Below are 17527 nucleotides of genomic sequence, written 5' to 3'. Positions count from 1 at the left end.
CCCACCACCACCACCACATGAATAGGCTTTGGGAAAAAACCAACCAACCCAAGACTCTAAGAGACTGAATTGGAGAGTAAGAGAATGGACGTGGTTGAGAGTACACACTTCACCTTTGGAGTGCCTGTTGGATTTTGACTTTTCCTCCCTGATTTTGCTGTCCCTTGTTGTCTTAAGTGAGACATTGTATCTGTAGCTTTAATTTTCTGTAGCTAAACCACACTCTGTACCTCCCTACCTCCTGCCCAGCCCCTATCTAGGAGTCAGAAGGATCATGGGTGAATCTAGGAATTGCTACTGAGCCTCAGGAAGTCACCTATAGCTAACCACCTTAGCTAAAGGAGAAGTGGGGCAGCCTGCCCTTTGAGCTTGCCAGTCTCAGGATCCCATATGCGGCATCTGCCGTTCTACAACACCCTGCTGCAGCCCAGAGACACGGGACGTACACACCCAGTACGTGTGTATCTCTTCGCTGCTTTCCAAGAACAACTTTTTTTTTTTATCATCTCCAGGCTCTGCTACAACGTACATTCATATATCTTCTTTTTTTAAAAAAAATCTCAGTGAAGTGAAATATCTGTGAACTTGTGGTAATTCATCAATTCTTATCTTTTAACTGGCAGTTTCCAAAGTTGCCTATTTCCTGGCTTACAAATAATGGTATGGACTCAAAATTTTATGTAGTTGTGACTTATTAGAACTGCCATCTGTCCTGATGCAACTTTCCCTTCTCTGCACTCTTTAAAGTTCTTCTGACTGCACACACGTCCACCCACTGATGCTCCAGCTTCCTTACCTGTAATTCTGGGGCTCTGCAATTGCCACTGGCATGATGCTAATTCCATATTTGTATTTTTGTTTTCCTCAAAACCTTAGCAAGCACCTGAATTTTTAGCTTTTTTTCTCTCAGCAAAAACTATATTACCCTCTAAAAATTATTATTACTGGTTATTTTTAGTAGTATTGATAAAAATCAACAATATCACTCACCTGGTTGGATCATAATAAGAGGAATTTATTCTTTGTCCCGTCCCCCAGGCACTCAAATACTTCACTATCCAGGAGAATGTCACCTCCTTCCTCCTCTGTGTCCTGGGGTATTGACATGCTTCCACAGATTTCCTAACAGAGATTTCTTAATGAGATCAACTTTAAAATTCTAACATGATTGTATCAATGACAAAAGAGTAGTATATTAGTTTAGCTTTCTTCTCCTTTTTAATCACTAAATATTCTCTTACTGCTCTAATTATAAATTTAATATGACCCCATATGTCTTACTTAAATGGTCTGTATATTAAAGTCTCCCATGCCAAATGATGCTTTTTAGTTTCTCTATGGTTCCTATAGAGTAGGCTCCTTGAAAAGGGGGATTTTGAGAAGGCTTAAGTGAAGACATAAATGAGAGGCTCTATGTGACAAATACGGACTTACTGTGATTTCATTTCAAGGGTTTTGGAGCTGGTGCATTACAGGAATTAGAACACATCAAAGCAGTGATGTGGGAGGTTGAGGTTCATAAGCATAGTGTACATTTACCAGTAATTAGTCCATTCTCTTACTCTCCAATTCAGTCTCTTAGAGTCTTGGGTTGGTTGTTTTTTTCCCAAAGCCTATTCGTGTGGTGGTGGTGGGGAGGGGGCGTTGATACAGGGTTTCTCTTAGTAGCCTTAGCTGTCCTGGATCTCACTCTGTAGACCAGGCTAGCCTCAAACTCATAGCGGTCTGTCTGCCTCTGCCTGCCAAGCCCAGCCCAAAGCCTATTCTTTGGATAACAGTTTTGACCTTATTAACACAATGACTATTTTATTGCCAAGCTGCATGTCTCATGACCCAGTTTCTGTTGTGAATGATTACGTTTTGTTTTTCTCCCTCCGTGCTTTAGATCCATCTTTCCTATCCATCCATCCTTCAGAATCATTGCTCTGGCAGAGCCCCCCGTGGTTGGAAGCACAACACAGCAGTGGCTGGGACCAGAGTTCTTAACCATGTTCCTTTTCCATCACATGAAGCCACTGGTGAAAAGTGAAGAGATCCAAGTGATAAAGGAAACGGTAAGAGGAGGCCTGCTCCAGGCTGCTGTCCATTGCTGTTCTCCTTTGAAGCTGCCCAGATCCCTGAGGACTATAATCCTAGTTTCCTGACTGGTCACTGGTGCTCTGAAGTTTCTGTGAGAGTCATTATTTCAATGTCTGCCTTAGCCAGGCATCCCATTTGGCTCTTGGGGAGCTCTGGAGGTGCATTCTTCAGTGGGGCAGTACTGCCCACATTAAACAAAACATTTTAAAAGTCGGTTCTCAGCATACTTCCAGTGTTCAGTAGCCACTTGAGACTCACTTGGCTGCTGTTAGGTAGCAAAGGTAGGAACATCTTCCATCATCATAGAAAGTTCTGTTTGACTGTGTTAGTCTGTGTCCCTACTAATTAACATTTTACATAACTGAAAGCCTTGCTTGGAATACTGGAATTATTGTTTGACTTGGGGGGGTCTGTATGAGCACAGTTAGGAATGAAGGCATGGTCTTTAGGGTTCAACACTTTGCTTCCAGTCAGGTTCTCACTGTGTGTTAGCTTTCATAGCTCAGGGAGACTAGTCATGGTTCCCTCATCTGAAAGTGAGTAATTCTACTTCTTATACTATAGCATTTCTTTTTAAAATAAACAGGTATGTATAAAATAGAATTTTTTAAATTGCAGTTACTTAAATCACTAAAGAAACTTGGAACCACTGCATTTTCAAAATGGTTACATGATGCCATTAGTATATCCTTCTTACTCTGTGGAATTACAAAGTCAAATCGTTTCCATTTGTTAAATTACTGCCTTGAAGTTTATTGTGAGGGAATGTGTTGTTTGTGCAGATCTACTTCCAAGTTCATTGAGCCGATCATGGCCCCCAAATGTGTTTTATTTTTAGTGTTGTATTGAGACAGGTTCTCACTCTATAAACCATACTGGACTTGAACTCTTGGAAATCCTCCTGCCTCAGCCTCCCAAGTGCTGAAATTAGAGGCCTAAGACACCTTACCATAAGTATGTTTCAAAAGTCTTTAAGATAGACATCTTGAACATCCATTTTGTACACAGGAGTCCTTTAGGCCGCTTAGTGTGCGTATAATATATGCATGAAATTATACCAATAATTAAATAACTTGTATAAATCAATATTCTACTATAGGAGTTTGGTTTTTGTAAGAAAATGCCTAACTTAGGTTTGAAGAATCATAGTGATGCTCACAAAGCAAGAACTGGTGTTCACAGGTGTGCTAGATGCCAGTCTCCTGCCTGTGATCTGATTGCACGCAGAGAAAACAGGCTTGATTTATTTGCCTGGCTCTTGAAAAGATGCCGGGCCTCAGGTGTTGGCTGAGAAGATGAAGTGGCAATCATTCATGACTTCAACGTGGACCCAATATTATTTGCTGAATTGTCCTCATTTCTTCCTGTTTTTCCTTACTTCCCTCATAATATAGGTCCCAAATGTCCCCCAGGAGGCACTGGAGAAATTGCTGTCACTGACACACACACTCAGGGAGACCCAGGACCCAACAGTAAGTCTGGGCGTTCCCTCCACATTTCTGTTGCTCACCTGCTCGGTTTTCAGCTGCTGCTTTTCTCCCCTAAGCTGTGCCTTGCCCTGTGTGTCCTGTAACCTTGATGTCGGCGCCTCGAGTGTGGTTGCAGCTCTTCTTGGCTCTGCCATGGAGAGTGACTTCGCTTCAGAGGAGTCCTTGAGGTCTTGTAGCTCTCCTCTGTCTCTCCATCTTATTTGCTGAGGAGCATCCTCTGTTCTCTAAGTTCCAACTTTAAACTATTACCTATGCCTTTATCCTTAGCCTCTAATTTATCTTTGCTACTGGATAGACTTCAGGTTGTCAGACTTGGTAGCAAGGCGCCTTTACCCACTCAACCACCTTGTTCACCCAAGGGCAGTGATTCTTTGTTTTTATCGTAAAATGTGAGCACTGACATCTACCTCGTAAGAAGGATGCAATGGTTAAACATAAAAGCATATGTTTTAAAATATCCACTTAATAGCTGCTTAGTAAATACCAACTTCTTTGACTGTTGTGTAGGGAACCAGCTCCCACTTTACTCTGGGTACTCTTGTGGAGAGAGGGATAAGAGATATTAAGTAGAAAGAGAGACCTAGCAGACAAGAAGAAAGACAGAAACACAGGATAGCTTTGGGAGGACCTGGGTCAATACCCAACGGCACAGAACTTTATTCAAAAGGGCTTTTTATAACAGTGCCATGAGGCAAGGCAAAAGACCTCCCCCTTTCTGGATATAACCAAGTATAGACCCTTCCAAACACCTCGTTCGGTCCAATCATCCTCTTATGCAGTCCTGCTGGGTAAAGCAAGCTCAGATCTCACTAGGAAACCTCTGTGGGCTCTCACACTGTTGAACTGGATATTTTGGAATTATTTATAACTCAATATATATCTCTTAAATAACCATACTTAGGCCTGTTCCTGTTCCTGATTTCATTGCTGGCTGATAATAATCTGCTGACCTGCCTAAAGCCGAAGCCTTGACATCGTTACTGATCTGTGCTTTCCTGATATTGTCACTTACTCTGAAAGTGGGTCTCTCCAGTGTGGCATCATGTGATCAGATCTGTTGTGACCTGCTGTCCCAATCATCCTTGTATCAGATTTCCAAATCTTTGTCCTGGAATATTACTTTCGCTTTATTGACCCTTCGCCAGTCACTCTCTCACTGCATGGTTTTCTGTTAGTGTTCTGCAGAAGCTTGACAAATTACCGTTATTATTTTAACAAATCATGGCTTAATGAAATGTTTCGTCTGAACAATAAAATTTTGAAGTGAGTATCACTGAGCCGGAGTGTGGAAGTGCTAGCAAAGCTGCACTCCTGGGAAGCTCCAGGGAGACCCTGCTCCTTAGTCCTTCTAACTTGGGTGATTGTTCCCTGCATTCCTTGATTTGTGGTCCCATCATAATCCTTCCTCTATATTCCTGTCACTCCTGGTATATCTGTGTTGAATTTTCTACTGTCCCTTCTTACAGAGATGCATAAGATTGCGTTTAGGGGTCAGCAAATTAATCCAAGATAATGTCCTTCTTTTGGAAATTCTTAATCTCATCTGCAAAGACAATTTTTGCCATAGAAAGTAACATTCATAAGCTCCAGCAATTATTTGTGTGTGTTAGCGTGCGTGTGTATGTGTGTTAGACACAGTTCTTCTGCTGATTGCCTCTGGGCCCTCATCTCGTCATTCCTCATTACTCTTTTCAGCTTTGTTATCTTGTTTGCTGTTTCACAATTTATTCTTTAGTAATTTCTTATACAAATACAATGTGTTTAGATTATATCTCCCTCACCCCACCAGCTGCCCTGCAACTCTTTCCGTACCTCCAGTCCCCATTCCAACTTCATGGCCATTATTTGTTCTCCTCTTCGTCTTTCCCCTCCCCCTCCTCTACAACCCACTGAGTCCGATTAGTGCTGCCCATGTGCACATGGCTTTAGGGTACCATCCACTGACGTGTATGCATGTGTGTTTGTGTGTGTATGTGTGATTAAATGTCTCACTTAGAGCTGAGCACTCCACAGTTATTTATTCTCTACATTTTGAGCAGTTGTTAGTTTCTATACTAACCACCATCCACTACATGAAGAAGTTTCTCTGATTAGGGGTGGGAGTTGCACTAGTCTGTGGGAATAAGAATAAATATTTAGAAGTTAGGTTGACATTATGCCCTTTTAAGTAAACAGTAGTAGTAGGGCCTATGACTCCACAGCCGTGAACTCTGGCCAGATGTACAAATCCCAGGTCTGAGGCCCTAAGTCCGATCTCAGTGCTGTTGATTGTCCCCATAACAGTCACGCCACTCTTGCCTCATTGGATGCATCTTACCGGGCTGTGCATTGTAGCTTTCAGGGTTCACAGCGGGGTAAGACTACCCAGTGGCTTTTCTTCCCACTCAGTCTTCTAAGTACTTTCTGACATTATGAAAGCTAGCTAGCAGGCAGTCTTTCCTGTTCTTGAACACACTAGTGCCTGTCTTGGGGCATTTACCTCTGTGTTTTCCTCTCCTCAATGACTTAGGTTTGCTCCCTTGCTCAGATGTCCCATTTCCAACCAGTCTTTTCCAGGTCAGTGTGATGCAGGGACAATTTCCTTGCCATTTCATTTTATCTTACCCCTTGCCTCAGGACTCTTCATAGGGCTTATGATCTTGGGCATAATAGACATGTTTTAGTCACTTCCTCTTGTCTGTTTGCCCTTGGGTTTTTGTTTTTCATTCTCTGTGGATTTGCTTGCAATATAGTGGGTATTCAGACATCTTTTAGAGTGAGTATATGAGTCTTCCATATTGTCCTTGGAGTGGTCTTTCTTTGCATTTCCAGAGTTCCTCCTGTTCGTCACACTGCCTAAGGGATCCAGTGCCTTTGTCTGTCAACCGAAGACAGCGTGCTGAGTGGGCTCGTGGTTGTGGGACTCAGTGCTTTGCCAGCCTCCTTGCCCAGCTTTTGCTGAAGCCCCTCAGCTCTGCCCACACTTAGCGTGCTGCTATTTTTAACTCGAGCACACATGAAAGTGTCTCTGCTTTAGAAATGCCTGGAATGTGTTTCCTCTCCATGAACTTGTTCTTCTGGGTCTCTATTCTACTAGGTCGCTATCTCAGTTCCCTAAGCTTCGTGACACTAGCAAATACCCAAGATACTGGCTGGTCACAGTTGCCTTGCAGTTTATTTTTAGCTCTTCAATTAGAACTTGAACTCCGTGAGTCTGAGACTTGTTCAATCTTCTCTGACTCCCTAACCTGGAACCTGACACATAATAGATACTTAAATCCTTGAGGAATGAATGGAAAATTAATTAATTACTAATATATTAAAAGATCATCTCTAGGTGCTCCTCTCCTGGCAGTGTTACATTTTTTAATAAAAAGAAATAATTCTGTGAGAGGAAGAAAAGAAACCTTAGTTTTGTTCATTTCTCATGAGATCTTTTGTATTTTTAAGCAGTTGAGGTACTAATAATTGTGCTAATATGAAAAACCCTTTGAGTGTGCTTTTAACTTGCATAACCATGGTAACCAAGGGAATGTACTTCACATTCTCACCCTCCTTTCTGCAAGATAAAGTTACAGCTAGAAATGTGATAGTATACTGTTAAATATACTAGGACTTTTAAAATTAAAGTATATTTTGAATTTTTAATGGAAAGTCTGAGAGCAGGAGTTACTGAGTCCTTTATTCAACACCCAAGTGGCTCACCCTAAAACTTGGTTCTGGTGTTTTAAGCAGTTGATGCTATAAGGAACTCAGTGCTGTCCAGTGAAGGAATTACTCTCCTTCAAACCTGTAAGAAGACTTCAGGGTTGGCAGAGATGAGGTGGGAAGCCCTCAGTATTAGCTTACAAGACTGGGATATTGTGTTCTAGGAAGTCACCGTAGTTTATTATGACTGTTGCAAGAGTCATGTTGGGGTCCATTTGTCAGACATTGTGAGGTTCCAATAGGAGCTTTTCATAGTCAGAGATTATGGGTGGGAATCCCTGCATCCTCTGCTTTCTGGCGTAGCAGTACATGCTCACCCACAGTCCTGCCTTCTTCAGCAAGGACTGAGGTCATCTGCCGCCACCTCTCTCTTCCGTCTTGCTATCATAACCTTACAGTAGGATGTTCGCTTTTTGGGGGAAACTAATTCAGGAGCATCTGTTTCTGCTCTCAGTTGTCTCTGTCCTTTTTCCCCATATTGTTGCCAGTCAAGTTAGACCTTAGCACGGTGATGTCCTGCTTGTAAGATCACACTACTACTTTGCACATAACACTGCTGCTGCCTTAAAAATGAGGCCTGAGTCACTCGTGGAATCAGTCATGATCCACGGTTATTGGAGAGCAGACCACCTGGAAGGGAGCATGGCAGAGTCAGGCTAACACGTCATGTTCAACATGGGTTCCTGTTCCTTTGCTTTCATGTCCTTGTCCATAGCGTGCCTCTTGCTCACATGACTACTTTAAGCCCTGGTAGCATTTGTCAACTTTTTTTTTTACTTGTTTTAGCATTAAAGTACATGTTATTTTTAATAGAAATACATGGTTCTTTATATTTAAATATTCTCTGTCTAGAATCCACATTTATTGAAAACGAGGACTCATCAAAAGTTTGTGTGTAAATGAGTTCGTTGTTTAATGGGGAAAAAAGTCAGTGCTATAGATGATGATCATATTCCTGACCTGGTCCCAAAAGGGCTGTGTAGGTCATATTATCAGTGAAGCATGACTCTAGTGGCAGCCAACCCACATGTCCTAGAGCTGTGACATGCTTGAGGATGGGATCATTGATGCTCCTTTTGGGGATCTCACAGAGTCACCTCATCAAGCATGTCTTAGACATTTTCCCTTGTCCATATTGAACCCTCTGTTATTTCCAGTGCTTCCTCTTGCCCCTAAGGTGCTGAGGGTCGCTTTGCTGCCCTGATCACTCTCTGTAACAGTTCATTCTGGCCTGCAGTGCCCCCTCAAAGATCAAATAGCTTCAAAAGGGCTTCAATCCTCTGGCTTAGGTAAGCCATGCCATTGATCTGAGTTGTGAACTAGGTCTAATAATCTAATAAGAATAAAGTTTTGTCATTGCCTCTGTGAATGTGTATGGATGCTTTCACTGTGAGGAGGCCGTCTGGCTCATTTGTTGGGTACCCTTATTTCTGTCATTCGTGGGGCACCCCATCATCTGTCATTTGTGGGGTACCCCATCTCTGTCATTTGTGGGGCACCCCATCATCTGTCATTTGTAGGGTACCCCCATCTCTGTCATTTGTGGGGCACCCCATCTGTCATTTGTGGGGTACCCCATCTCTGTCATTCGTGGGGCACCCCATCATGTCTGTCATTTGTGGGGCACCCCTTTATCTCTCATTTGTGGGGCATCCCATCTCTGTCATTTGTGGGGCACCCCATCATCTCTGTCATTCGTGGGGCACCCCATCTCTGTCATTTGTGGGGTACCCCCATCATCTCTGTCATTTGTGGGACATCCCTACCATCTCTGTCATTTGTGGGGCACCCCATCATCTCTGTCATTTGTGGGGTACCCCCATCTCTGTCATTTGTGGGGCACCCCATCATCTGTCATTTGTGGGGTACCCCATCTCTGTCATTTGTGGGGCACCCCATCATCTGTCATTTGTGGGGTACCCCATCTCTGTCATTTGTGGGGTACCCCATCTCTGTCATTTGTGGGGCACCCCATCATCTCTGTCACTTGTGGGACATCTCTACCATCTCTCTCATTTGGGGGGCAGCACTGTTTTTCTGACCTGTGCTAATTGCTGTAGAATCATTTTAGAATTGACTCCTTAAAACAGTTTCATCGGGCAGGATGCTGTTAGTGTCATCTTAAAGACGAGGAAACCGACTTGAGAAATGAAGTGATTAGTGAACATCACATGGCTAATGAGAACCTGGCTTGTCTAAGTTTAAAGCCAGGGAGATTTAATGTCTTCTTGTGCTGCCTGCCAAGAGAGTTTCCAGCTCAAGTCAGCAGACAGGCATGGAGTGTTTACCAGGGCTCTGGATTAGCAACTGTATTTGTGAAATTCAGGGCCAGTGAGGAAAACAAAATGAATTATTCCAATAGTATTAGGAAAAGGGTTCCAACAGCAGTCTGCCACTGAGGTGGTAAAGTAGTTGACATTTTGTGGTCAGCAACCTAAACTGTCCACAATTCCTTTTTTCTGTTTCAGAAACCACAGATTTGCTTAGAGCTCTAAGCGTTTTCAGAATCTCTTAACAAGTCAGCTGTGTGAAGAAGAAAAGCGAGAATAGTCGATTGTACGTAAGGGTTTCTTGTGAGGCAGGTGTGACCTGCATTTAGAACAGCCTTCCTACCCTCCCTCCCACCCCGTGAAAGACCGCAATGGAATTGAGTTGATAAACGCTTCCTATAGATTAGTAAAACTCTCCTGAAGGCTATTTTAAGTGTAAATTGGCTTCTGTTCATTTTTATTCACAACTCGTTCTTGCACGCATTTAAGTTTGCCCTGTCCCTCAGAAACTGGGAATTGTGCTGTAGCGTCTCTCTACAGGAGCAGTAACAAGCTGACGTAGACCCTTAGCAGACTCTTTGCCTTTTCATAGGCACAGTCCCTGGCAGCATCGCTTTCCACCCGTCAGCTGTTGCGGATCTCTCGCCGTCTGTCGCAGTATCCCAACGAAAATCTTCATGATGCCATTACCAAAGCCTGCCTTTCCAGGTAATCAGGTTCGCCTTTTGCCAGAGCTCGTCTCTGCTCCTTTGCTAGATTGGTACCATAAGCTGAAGTGACAGTCTCTGTTCAGTCTGTAAAAAGTATCATATTAACCACATTACTGTTTCAGCCTGGCTCTGTTATTAGAACATATTTCATATAATTATCCAGAAATAAAAGCAGTTTGTAGCACGAATCTTAAAGAGTCTTATTAATAAAATCAGACCTGAGGCCAGATATTGGGGTGAATGCTGGAAGATCAGAGAAGCAGAACAAGCCACAGCTACCTCGCCTCACCAATTCCTCAGCTGATCCTGTTTCCTCAGACTGGAAGCTTCTCAGGCCTCATCCAGAATGAATCTCAGCTGAACTGCTGCTCAAAACCTAAAAGCTTAACTAGTCAAAAGCTGCTAGTTTCTGATCCTCATGCCTTATATACCTTTCTGCCTTCTACCATCACTCCCTGTGATTAAAGACTCACTTTCTGGGATTAAAGGCATGTGTCACCATGCCTGGCTGTTTCCAATGTGGCCTTGAACTCATAGATCCAGAGGGATTTCTGCCATGGAATGCTAGGATTAAAGGTGTGAGTGCCACCATTTTCTAGCCTCTGTATCTAGTGGCTATTCCGTTCTCTGACCCCAGAAAAGTTTATTAGGGTGCACAATATTTTGGGGAATACAATACCACCACAGCAGTTTTAAGATGCCTCAGTGGTACAGAATGCCCTGAGTTCAGTCGCTAGTGCCAAAACATAAAATGAGAATGAATTGAACACATTTCACAAGGTTTCATAAATGAGAAAACAGTTCTAGTCCCTTACTTGGATCACACAGTAGTAAATACTGTGTTTGGAGTTTGGATGCTCATTCATGGGTCTTCTGAGCTAGGTTCTCAGGTGTTGTGGTTGCTGCTTCCCAAATTTGTTCTGAAACTTTTTGTCTTGATAATACTGATCCTGTAGCTAAATTGAATAAAACTAACATCTTTTCAGTATATACTAATAGTTTACATATCAGGTGGTAAGTGATTATAAAACACTGGCTTGCAGAATTTTCTCACAAAATCATGTTTGTATGAAGTTATTTTAAAAGATTAATAAGGGCTGTCAAGATAGGTCAGTGGTTAAGGCTCCTAAATGCTCTTGCAGAGGACCCAGATTCAATTCCCAGCACCCACATAACAGCTCACAGCTGTCTGTATCTCCAAGTCACAAGGGATCTAGTGTTCTCTTCTGGCTTCCTTGGGTACCAGGTACACATGCGGTACACAGGCAAAACATCCATACACATAAAATAAACAAAATTTTAAAGAGACTATATTCTCCAAAAATACAAGATTAATAAGAAAGCCAGTGTGGTGGTACACACCCTTAATCCCATCACCAGGGAGGCAGAGGCAGGTGGATCTCTGAGTTCAAGTCCAGCCTGGTCTACTGAGCAAGTTCCAGGACAGCCAGAGCTACACAGAGAAACCCTGTCTTGAAAAATGAAAAAAATAAAAATAAAAGATTAATAACAGTTCCCAATAGGCATAGAGTTTTCTCTTAGATTATTCTTATATACTTTAATATTTTCATTCTTTTGGTAAGGTTAATTTTAATGGGATTAGTTATGTTTATTATCCAATCGTTCCTTGATAAGAGGAGTTAAAAGGAGACCCTGATTTAGCTTGGGAATATTTGTAATTGCCTTTGTAACTCTTCAGTGTACTAGGCAACTTTTCTTGTAAATGCCTTGTGCTGTGGCTTGAATTTTCTCTCCTTGTGGTGCATCCAGCCGAACTAAGACTGTCTACAGCATAATTCCTTGAATAGCTCATAGTTAAGAGATACCATTCTTATGTTTTAAACAGAGCAATGTTAGACTTCTAAACAATTTTTGAAGCAAAAAAGCCTCCACAGCATATTTTGAAGTCATAAGGTGCAGAAAGTACAGACAATTATCCCTGTTACTGACAGCATATTTTATTTTGGGCAGGACTTGGTTGTAAGTCTGAGAGCAAAAATGCAAGTACACAGCAGAGGAGGCAGTTGAGAAGATTAGGGAGACAATGGGGTAGATACGCTAGAATGGACAGTCACCACAACCTGTAAGACAGGTGCTGACTGCTGAACCAACTTGCAGATTTCTTTGTGTCAGGAACTAATAGTGTATCAAGAAATAAGAATTCATCTAAGAAATGGAGAAGGATCAAAGTCAGGAGAATAAATATAAAACAGCCTCAAGTTATGAGAATGTGGAAAGGTAAAGCTGAAAATAACCCAAATGTCCATTGACTACTGAATAGATGAATTAAATGTAAGGCATTCATACAATGGGTTTGATTCAGTAGTAATACACATAAAGTAAAAATACATTGAAAACATGAACTGTCCAGAGTAGAGCAAAGTATATGATGATTTTCTAGAGCTCAGGTACTGGGAAATAGAGTACCTGTGGGTCTTCCTCTGAATAAGTAAAATGTTCTAAAATTGTTTGAGATGATGCTTGCACAACTGTGAACATAATTAAAATGATTAAATCATAAACTTTAGGCAAATTGCATAGGCAGAAAATTTACATCAATAGATCTGCTAATAAAATAAAATCAAAGACCATAAAAAGAGTAAGAAAAGGCTGATGCCCTAGCTGCCAAGAAGACTTTTAAATAGGATAGGGTCTAGTGCTAGATTTGAATGTCCATTGAAGCAGAGTCTGTGGATCTGGATGTCCGTGAGATAGAGGACCTTCAGCAGGGCCTCTTGCATAGAGAGTAGAGAGAGTAGACATGTTTGCCACCCTTTTTGATGAAAGTGGTTTTGGTCACGTGACCAGAGAAATGATGAGAAAGTTTGTCATCTCTCTGGAACCTTGGTTGGGAAAGAGTCTTCTGTAGGAAATCCAGTGCTCTGTGTTGCCTGGAGTAAGTATGGGGGTCTATGGTGACATTGTCTGTTAGTATAGTAATCACAAGTTGCTATTTTGTTAACTCATTCAGAGTTTTGAACTACCTCTAGGTTTTCATAGAATAGCAACCCTAAACCCAGGATGTATCAATACTTTTACTATCCAAGGTATTAAACTGCCCATCTGAATATAAGGTCACAATATGTGATAAACTAGATGTTGGAGAAATGACTCAGCAATTAAGAGCAATGGTTGCTGTTGCAAAGGGCCTGGGTTCAATTCCCAGGACCCACATGGTGGCTCACAATCATCTATAAGTCTAGTTCCAACGGATCCAACACTCTATTCTGGCCTCTGTGGACACTAGTCAAATAAGTGGTGCCAGATATAATAATCAATAATGATTTTTTTAAGTTAAACTCTATTCAGAAATAGAACTCCAGGAACTCAAAGTAGAACATTTGAAATTACCTAATGGGTATACTTCAGAAGATGTAAACGTTAGGAAAGTTTAAAGCTAGCATAAAGGAGACCAAGAGTTGGTGAATTTGAATGCAAACCTGAACAAAAAAAAAAAAAATTGAAATGGAAGTTTTGAGATAAAAGATTTTTTTTTTTTCTGGGCTGATAAGCAGTAAAGATAGAGTTGTGGAGGCACTGAAGGGGATGGACGCTAGCACAAGGTGAAGAGATGCAAAATCTGAAGGGCTGTTCGTCAACAGAAGATTCCATGAGAAAGACTGAAATCTGCCCAATGGAGCTTCTGGGGATTTTGCTGGGGATTGAACCCAACACCCTGTGCTTGCTAAACTACACTCCAGTCCTTTAATAGAGTAAGAGACAGGAATTATTCCAGCAGATTTTCACTAAGAGTGTGCTAGAGCTGTAAAATATGAGTTTGTCTGTTGACATGTGTCAGTTCACAAATGGGACAAACGAAAACAAATTCCCATGGTGTGACAATACTGCACAGCCATAAGGACAGTCCTAAACACTCCAAGAGGAAACGCCCACAAGGACATGAGGATTAGTGATGACTTGAGAACGCGACAGTACGTTCCAGAAGGATTAGATACCCTATTTTTAACTTACTGTAATAAGAGTGAGAAAAAAAAATTGATGAAACCCAATTCCCTAATCATAACAGAACTCTTAGTAAGCCAGGAATATTCTTAGTAAACCATGGATAAAAACAAAGTTCTTCAGCCTGATAAAGACTGCTGACTTGCAATTTGCAGCAAACATTTCTCATGGTAAAATACTTGGCATATTTCCTTAAGCATTTGGAGAAAATGAATATAGTATCTTTCACATTTTTATCCAGCACCCAAAATAACATGATTGGTTTTAGTAAAAGTATCCAAGAGACAATCATGTAAATTACTAGAATAAACAGTCTAATGAAGTTCTTGTGTGCTCTGATCGATGACATTCATGTACTTTTGCAACTATGAGTCAATTAAATGAAAGACATGCAGTCCTTCTGTGGAGAACAGAATCAATCTATTGATGGTTGTCAGAGTGAAGCTATCCTTATGCCTGCATAGAAGAGGAGATGTGCTGCACTTGGAACAGACTGTGTGCATAGTCAGAATCCCACAAGGTAATAATGAGCTTGACAAGTGACTCTCAAGTTGACGTGGAAATAGAAAGTTCCAAGACTAGCCATGGAAAATGTTGAGGGATGTATGTATCTGTGAGAGAAGAGACTGTGCTGTGTAGCTGCGTTCCTCATGACCATTACTCCAGGGAGACCGAAACCACAGATTGGCGGAGCTTAGTGTCTGTGAAATGTGTCATTTTTAGTGTAGAAATGGGTGGACTTGCCAACAAAGAGTTAAGATGAACACTTTTCACATTTTTTTTAATAAAACAAAGGAAAATCTGGATACTTGCTCCAAAGACTGTAAACTACTGTGAAGTTAAAAGCCACCAACTAGGAACATGTTTGACAAAATTGATAATCAGGGATGGACTAGCACTCAGAGACTGCAAATTAGAAAGGAATCTGGCCCAGAGGCAAAGGTTTGGATAGGCGTGTGTGCAGAAAATGAGTGATTCCAATATCCAGTTAGCACTTGGGGAGATGCAGACCCCATTACTGATCAGGGAAGTTGAACTTGAAATAAGATTTGGTTACCATTTTATACTTAATTTCTTAAAAAAAACATTCTCTGAAGTTTTCTGAAATGTTGACATATTTCAGAGTTTAAAAATGCTTACTTTTTGCTTTCTTAAATAGATCATTGCATGAGATAACTAATTTTTCCAGTGTTATTATCGGACCACAGTGAAGGTCTGTTTTTTTTTTTTTTTTTTTCTTTTTTTTTTTTTTTAAATTTATTTTAATTTATTTTGCAATACAATTCAGTTCTACATATCGGTCACGGATTCCCTTGTTCTCCCCCCTCCCGTCCCCCTCACCTTCCCCCCAACGCCCCCCCCCCCCCATTCCCATCTCCTCCAGGGCAAAGCCTTCCCCACAGACTGAGGTCAACCTGGTATACTCAGTCCAGGTAGGTCTAGTCCCCTCCTCCCAGGCCAAGCCAAACAATCCTGCATAGGCCCCAGGTTTCAAACAGCCAACTCATGCAATGAGCACAAGATCTGGTCCCACTGCCTGGATGCCTCCCAAACAGATCAAGCCAATCAACTGTCTCACCCATTCGGAGGGCCTGATCCAGTGTGGACCCCTCAGCCATTGGTTCATAGTTCATGTGTTTCCATTCATTTGGCTATTTGTCCCTGTGCTTTATCCAACCTTGGTCTCAACAATTCTCGCTCATATAAACCCTCCTCATTCTCGTTGATTGGACTCCCAGAGATCCACCCAGGGCCTAGTCATGGATCTCTGCATCCAGATCCCTCAGTAGTTGGATGAGGTTTCTAGCACAACAATTAGGGTGTTTGGCCATCCCATCACCAGAGTAGGTCAGTTCGGGCTGTCTCTCGACCATTGCCGGCAGTCTGTTGTGTGGGTATCTTTGTGGATTTCTGTGGGCCTCTCTAGCACTTTGCTTCTTCCTGTTCTCATGTGGTCTTCATTTACCATGGTCTCCTATTCCTTGTTCTCCCTCTCTGTTGTTGATCCAGCTGGGATCTCCCGCTCCCCCAAGCTCTCTTTCCCTCGACCCTCGCCTTTCATTACCCCCACTCATGTCCAGGCTGTTCATGTAGATCTCATTCCATTTCTCTGTCATTGGGCGATCCCTGTGTCTTTCTTGGGGTCCTGTTTTCCGGGTAGCCTCCCTGGTGATGTGAGTAGCAGACAATTCATCCTTGTTTCATGTCTAGTATCCTGCTATGAGTGAGTACATACCATGTTTGTCTTTCTGAGTCTGGGTTAGAAGGTCTGTTTTTTATCACCTTGTGATCCTCTAGAAGTGGAAGTAACCACTTGAGCAGCGGTTGTATTCATGCATCATCTGTTGACTTTACCACAGCTACAGTCGGGCATCTTCCTGCCAGCCTCAGAGTAACACAGAGGCAGGAAGGCACCAAAAAGACGATGGGTTTGTGAAGTGCATTTTTTTCTTTTTAATAACCTCTTTTCATATTGAGGCAATGAAAAGGAATTGAATTTCATTGAGAATTTAAGACAAGTGAAAAAAGTTTCATAAAATACCAGTGAAGCCTTTCATTAAGTGGATGATATCAAGAGAGGCAGCCCTAGCTGCCTGGCATTGGACTGTCTTCCATTCATACTCTCGTGTGAAATACTGAGGAGTGAGTCCTTCACCCTCTGCCCTGCATATAACTCCAGGGGCTGCATCATTCAGTTTCTAGATACTCAAAAACCCAGGGGCCATAGCAAAGATTTAGAAGCTTGAGACATATTCAATTTGAATTCTGAAAGTGCCTCTTTTATAGAAGGACAAAAGGCCCCCTATAAGAAGAGTGCTAGTCTGTTCTGTTATTTTACATTATATTGACTTGTGCACTTTTGAAACATTTTGGAGAATTGATTCTTTAGTGGTAAAACTTTGGACAGAACTATAAGAATCTAGTCAAAAGTAAAGATTAGCTGTCTTGAAAAGTGAAATAATGAAAAAATAATTTCTGTCACCAAAAAGTGAGTTACACATTTTTTTAAAAATTCCAAATGATATAAAATTAATAGTATGTGTGTAAGATTTCCACTTTGTAAACTGTTAATAATTAATTCTAAAAGCCATAAATCTGGTAACTAATCATGTCCACTGTTTAGCAATTATCGATGTGAATTTTTTTTATTATCTCCAGGGACAGTTTTGTTTATAGAGACTGTCTAGAGAGTGCTTGAACATAAAAATGGATTCTATTTTTTAAAAATGTGATTAAAAATATCTAAACTTCTTTAGGCTTTTCTCTCAGTTCAGTTAACTGTAGGTCTACTAGATCTTAATAATCACATTTAAATGCATTTGGTATA

General features: G+C 41.5%; 1 protein-coding gene across 3 annotated transcripts in view; it reads left to right on the top strand.

The window, feature by feature from the left end:
- Vwa8 (von Willebrand factor A domain containing 8) overlaps nt 1-17527 on the top strand; it is a 411314-nt gene that overhangs the window by 211065 nt on the left and 182722 nt on the right. For all 3 annotated transcript variants that reach the window (XM_052732663.1, XM_052732664.1, XM_052732662.1), the window contains 3 exons: nt 1886-2054; nt 3474-3551; nt 10119-10234. In XM_052732663.1, the coding sequence (XP_052588623.1) occupies nt 1886-2054; nt 3474-3551; nt 10119-10234 (363 nt within the window). The remainder of the gene's footprint in view (nt 1-1885; nt 2055-3473; nt 3552-10118; nt 10235-17527) is intronic.

The sequence above is a fragment of the Peromyscus californicus genome, unplaced genomic scaffold (genome assembly GCF_007827085.1).
Source record: "Peromyscus californicus insignis strain IS unplaced genomic scaffold, ASM782708v3 Scaffold_12__1_contigs__length_115047231, whole genome shotgun sequence".
Taxonomy (NCBI): domain Eukaryota; kingdom Metazoa; phylum Chordata; class Mammalia; order Rodentia; family Cricetidae; genus Peromyscus; species Peromyscus californicus.
This window is presented reverse-complemented; position numbering and strand designations above follow the sequence as displayed.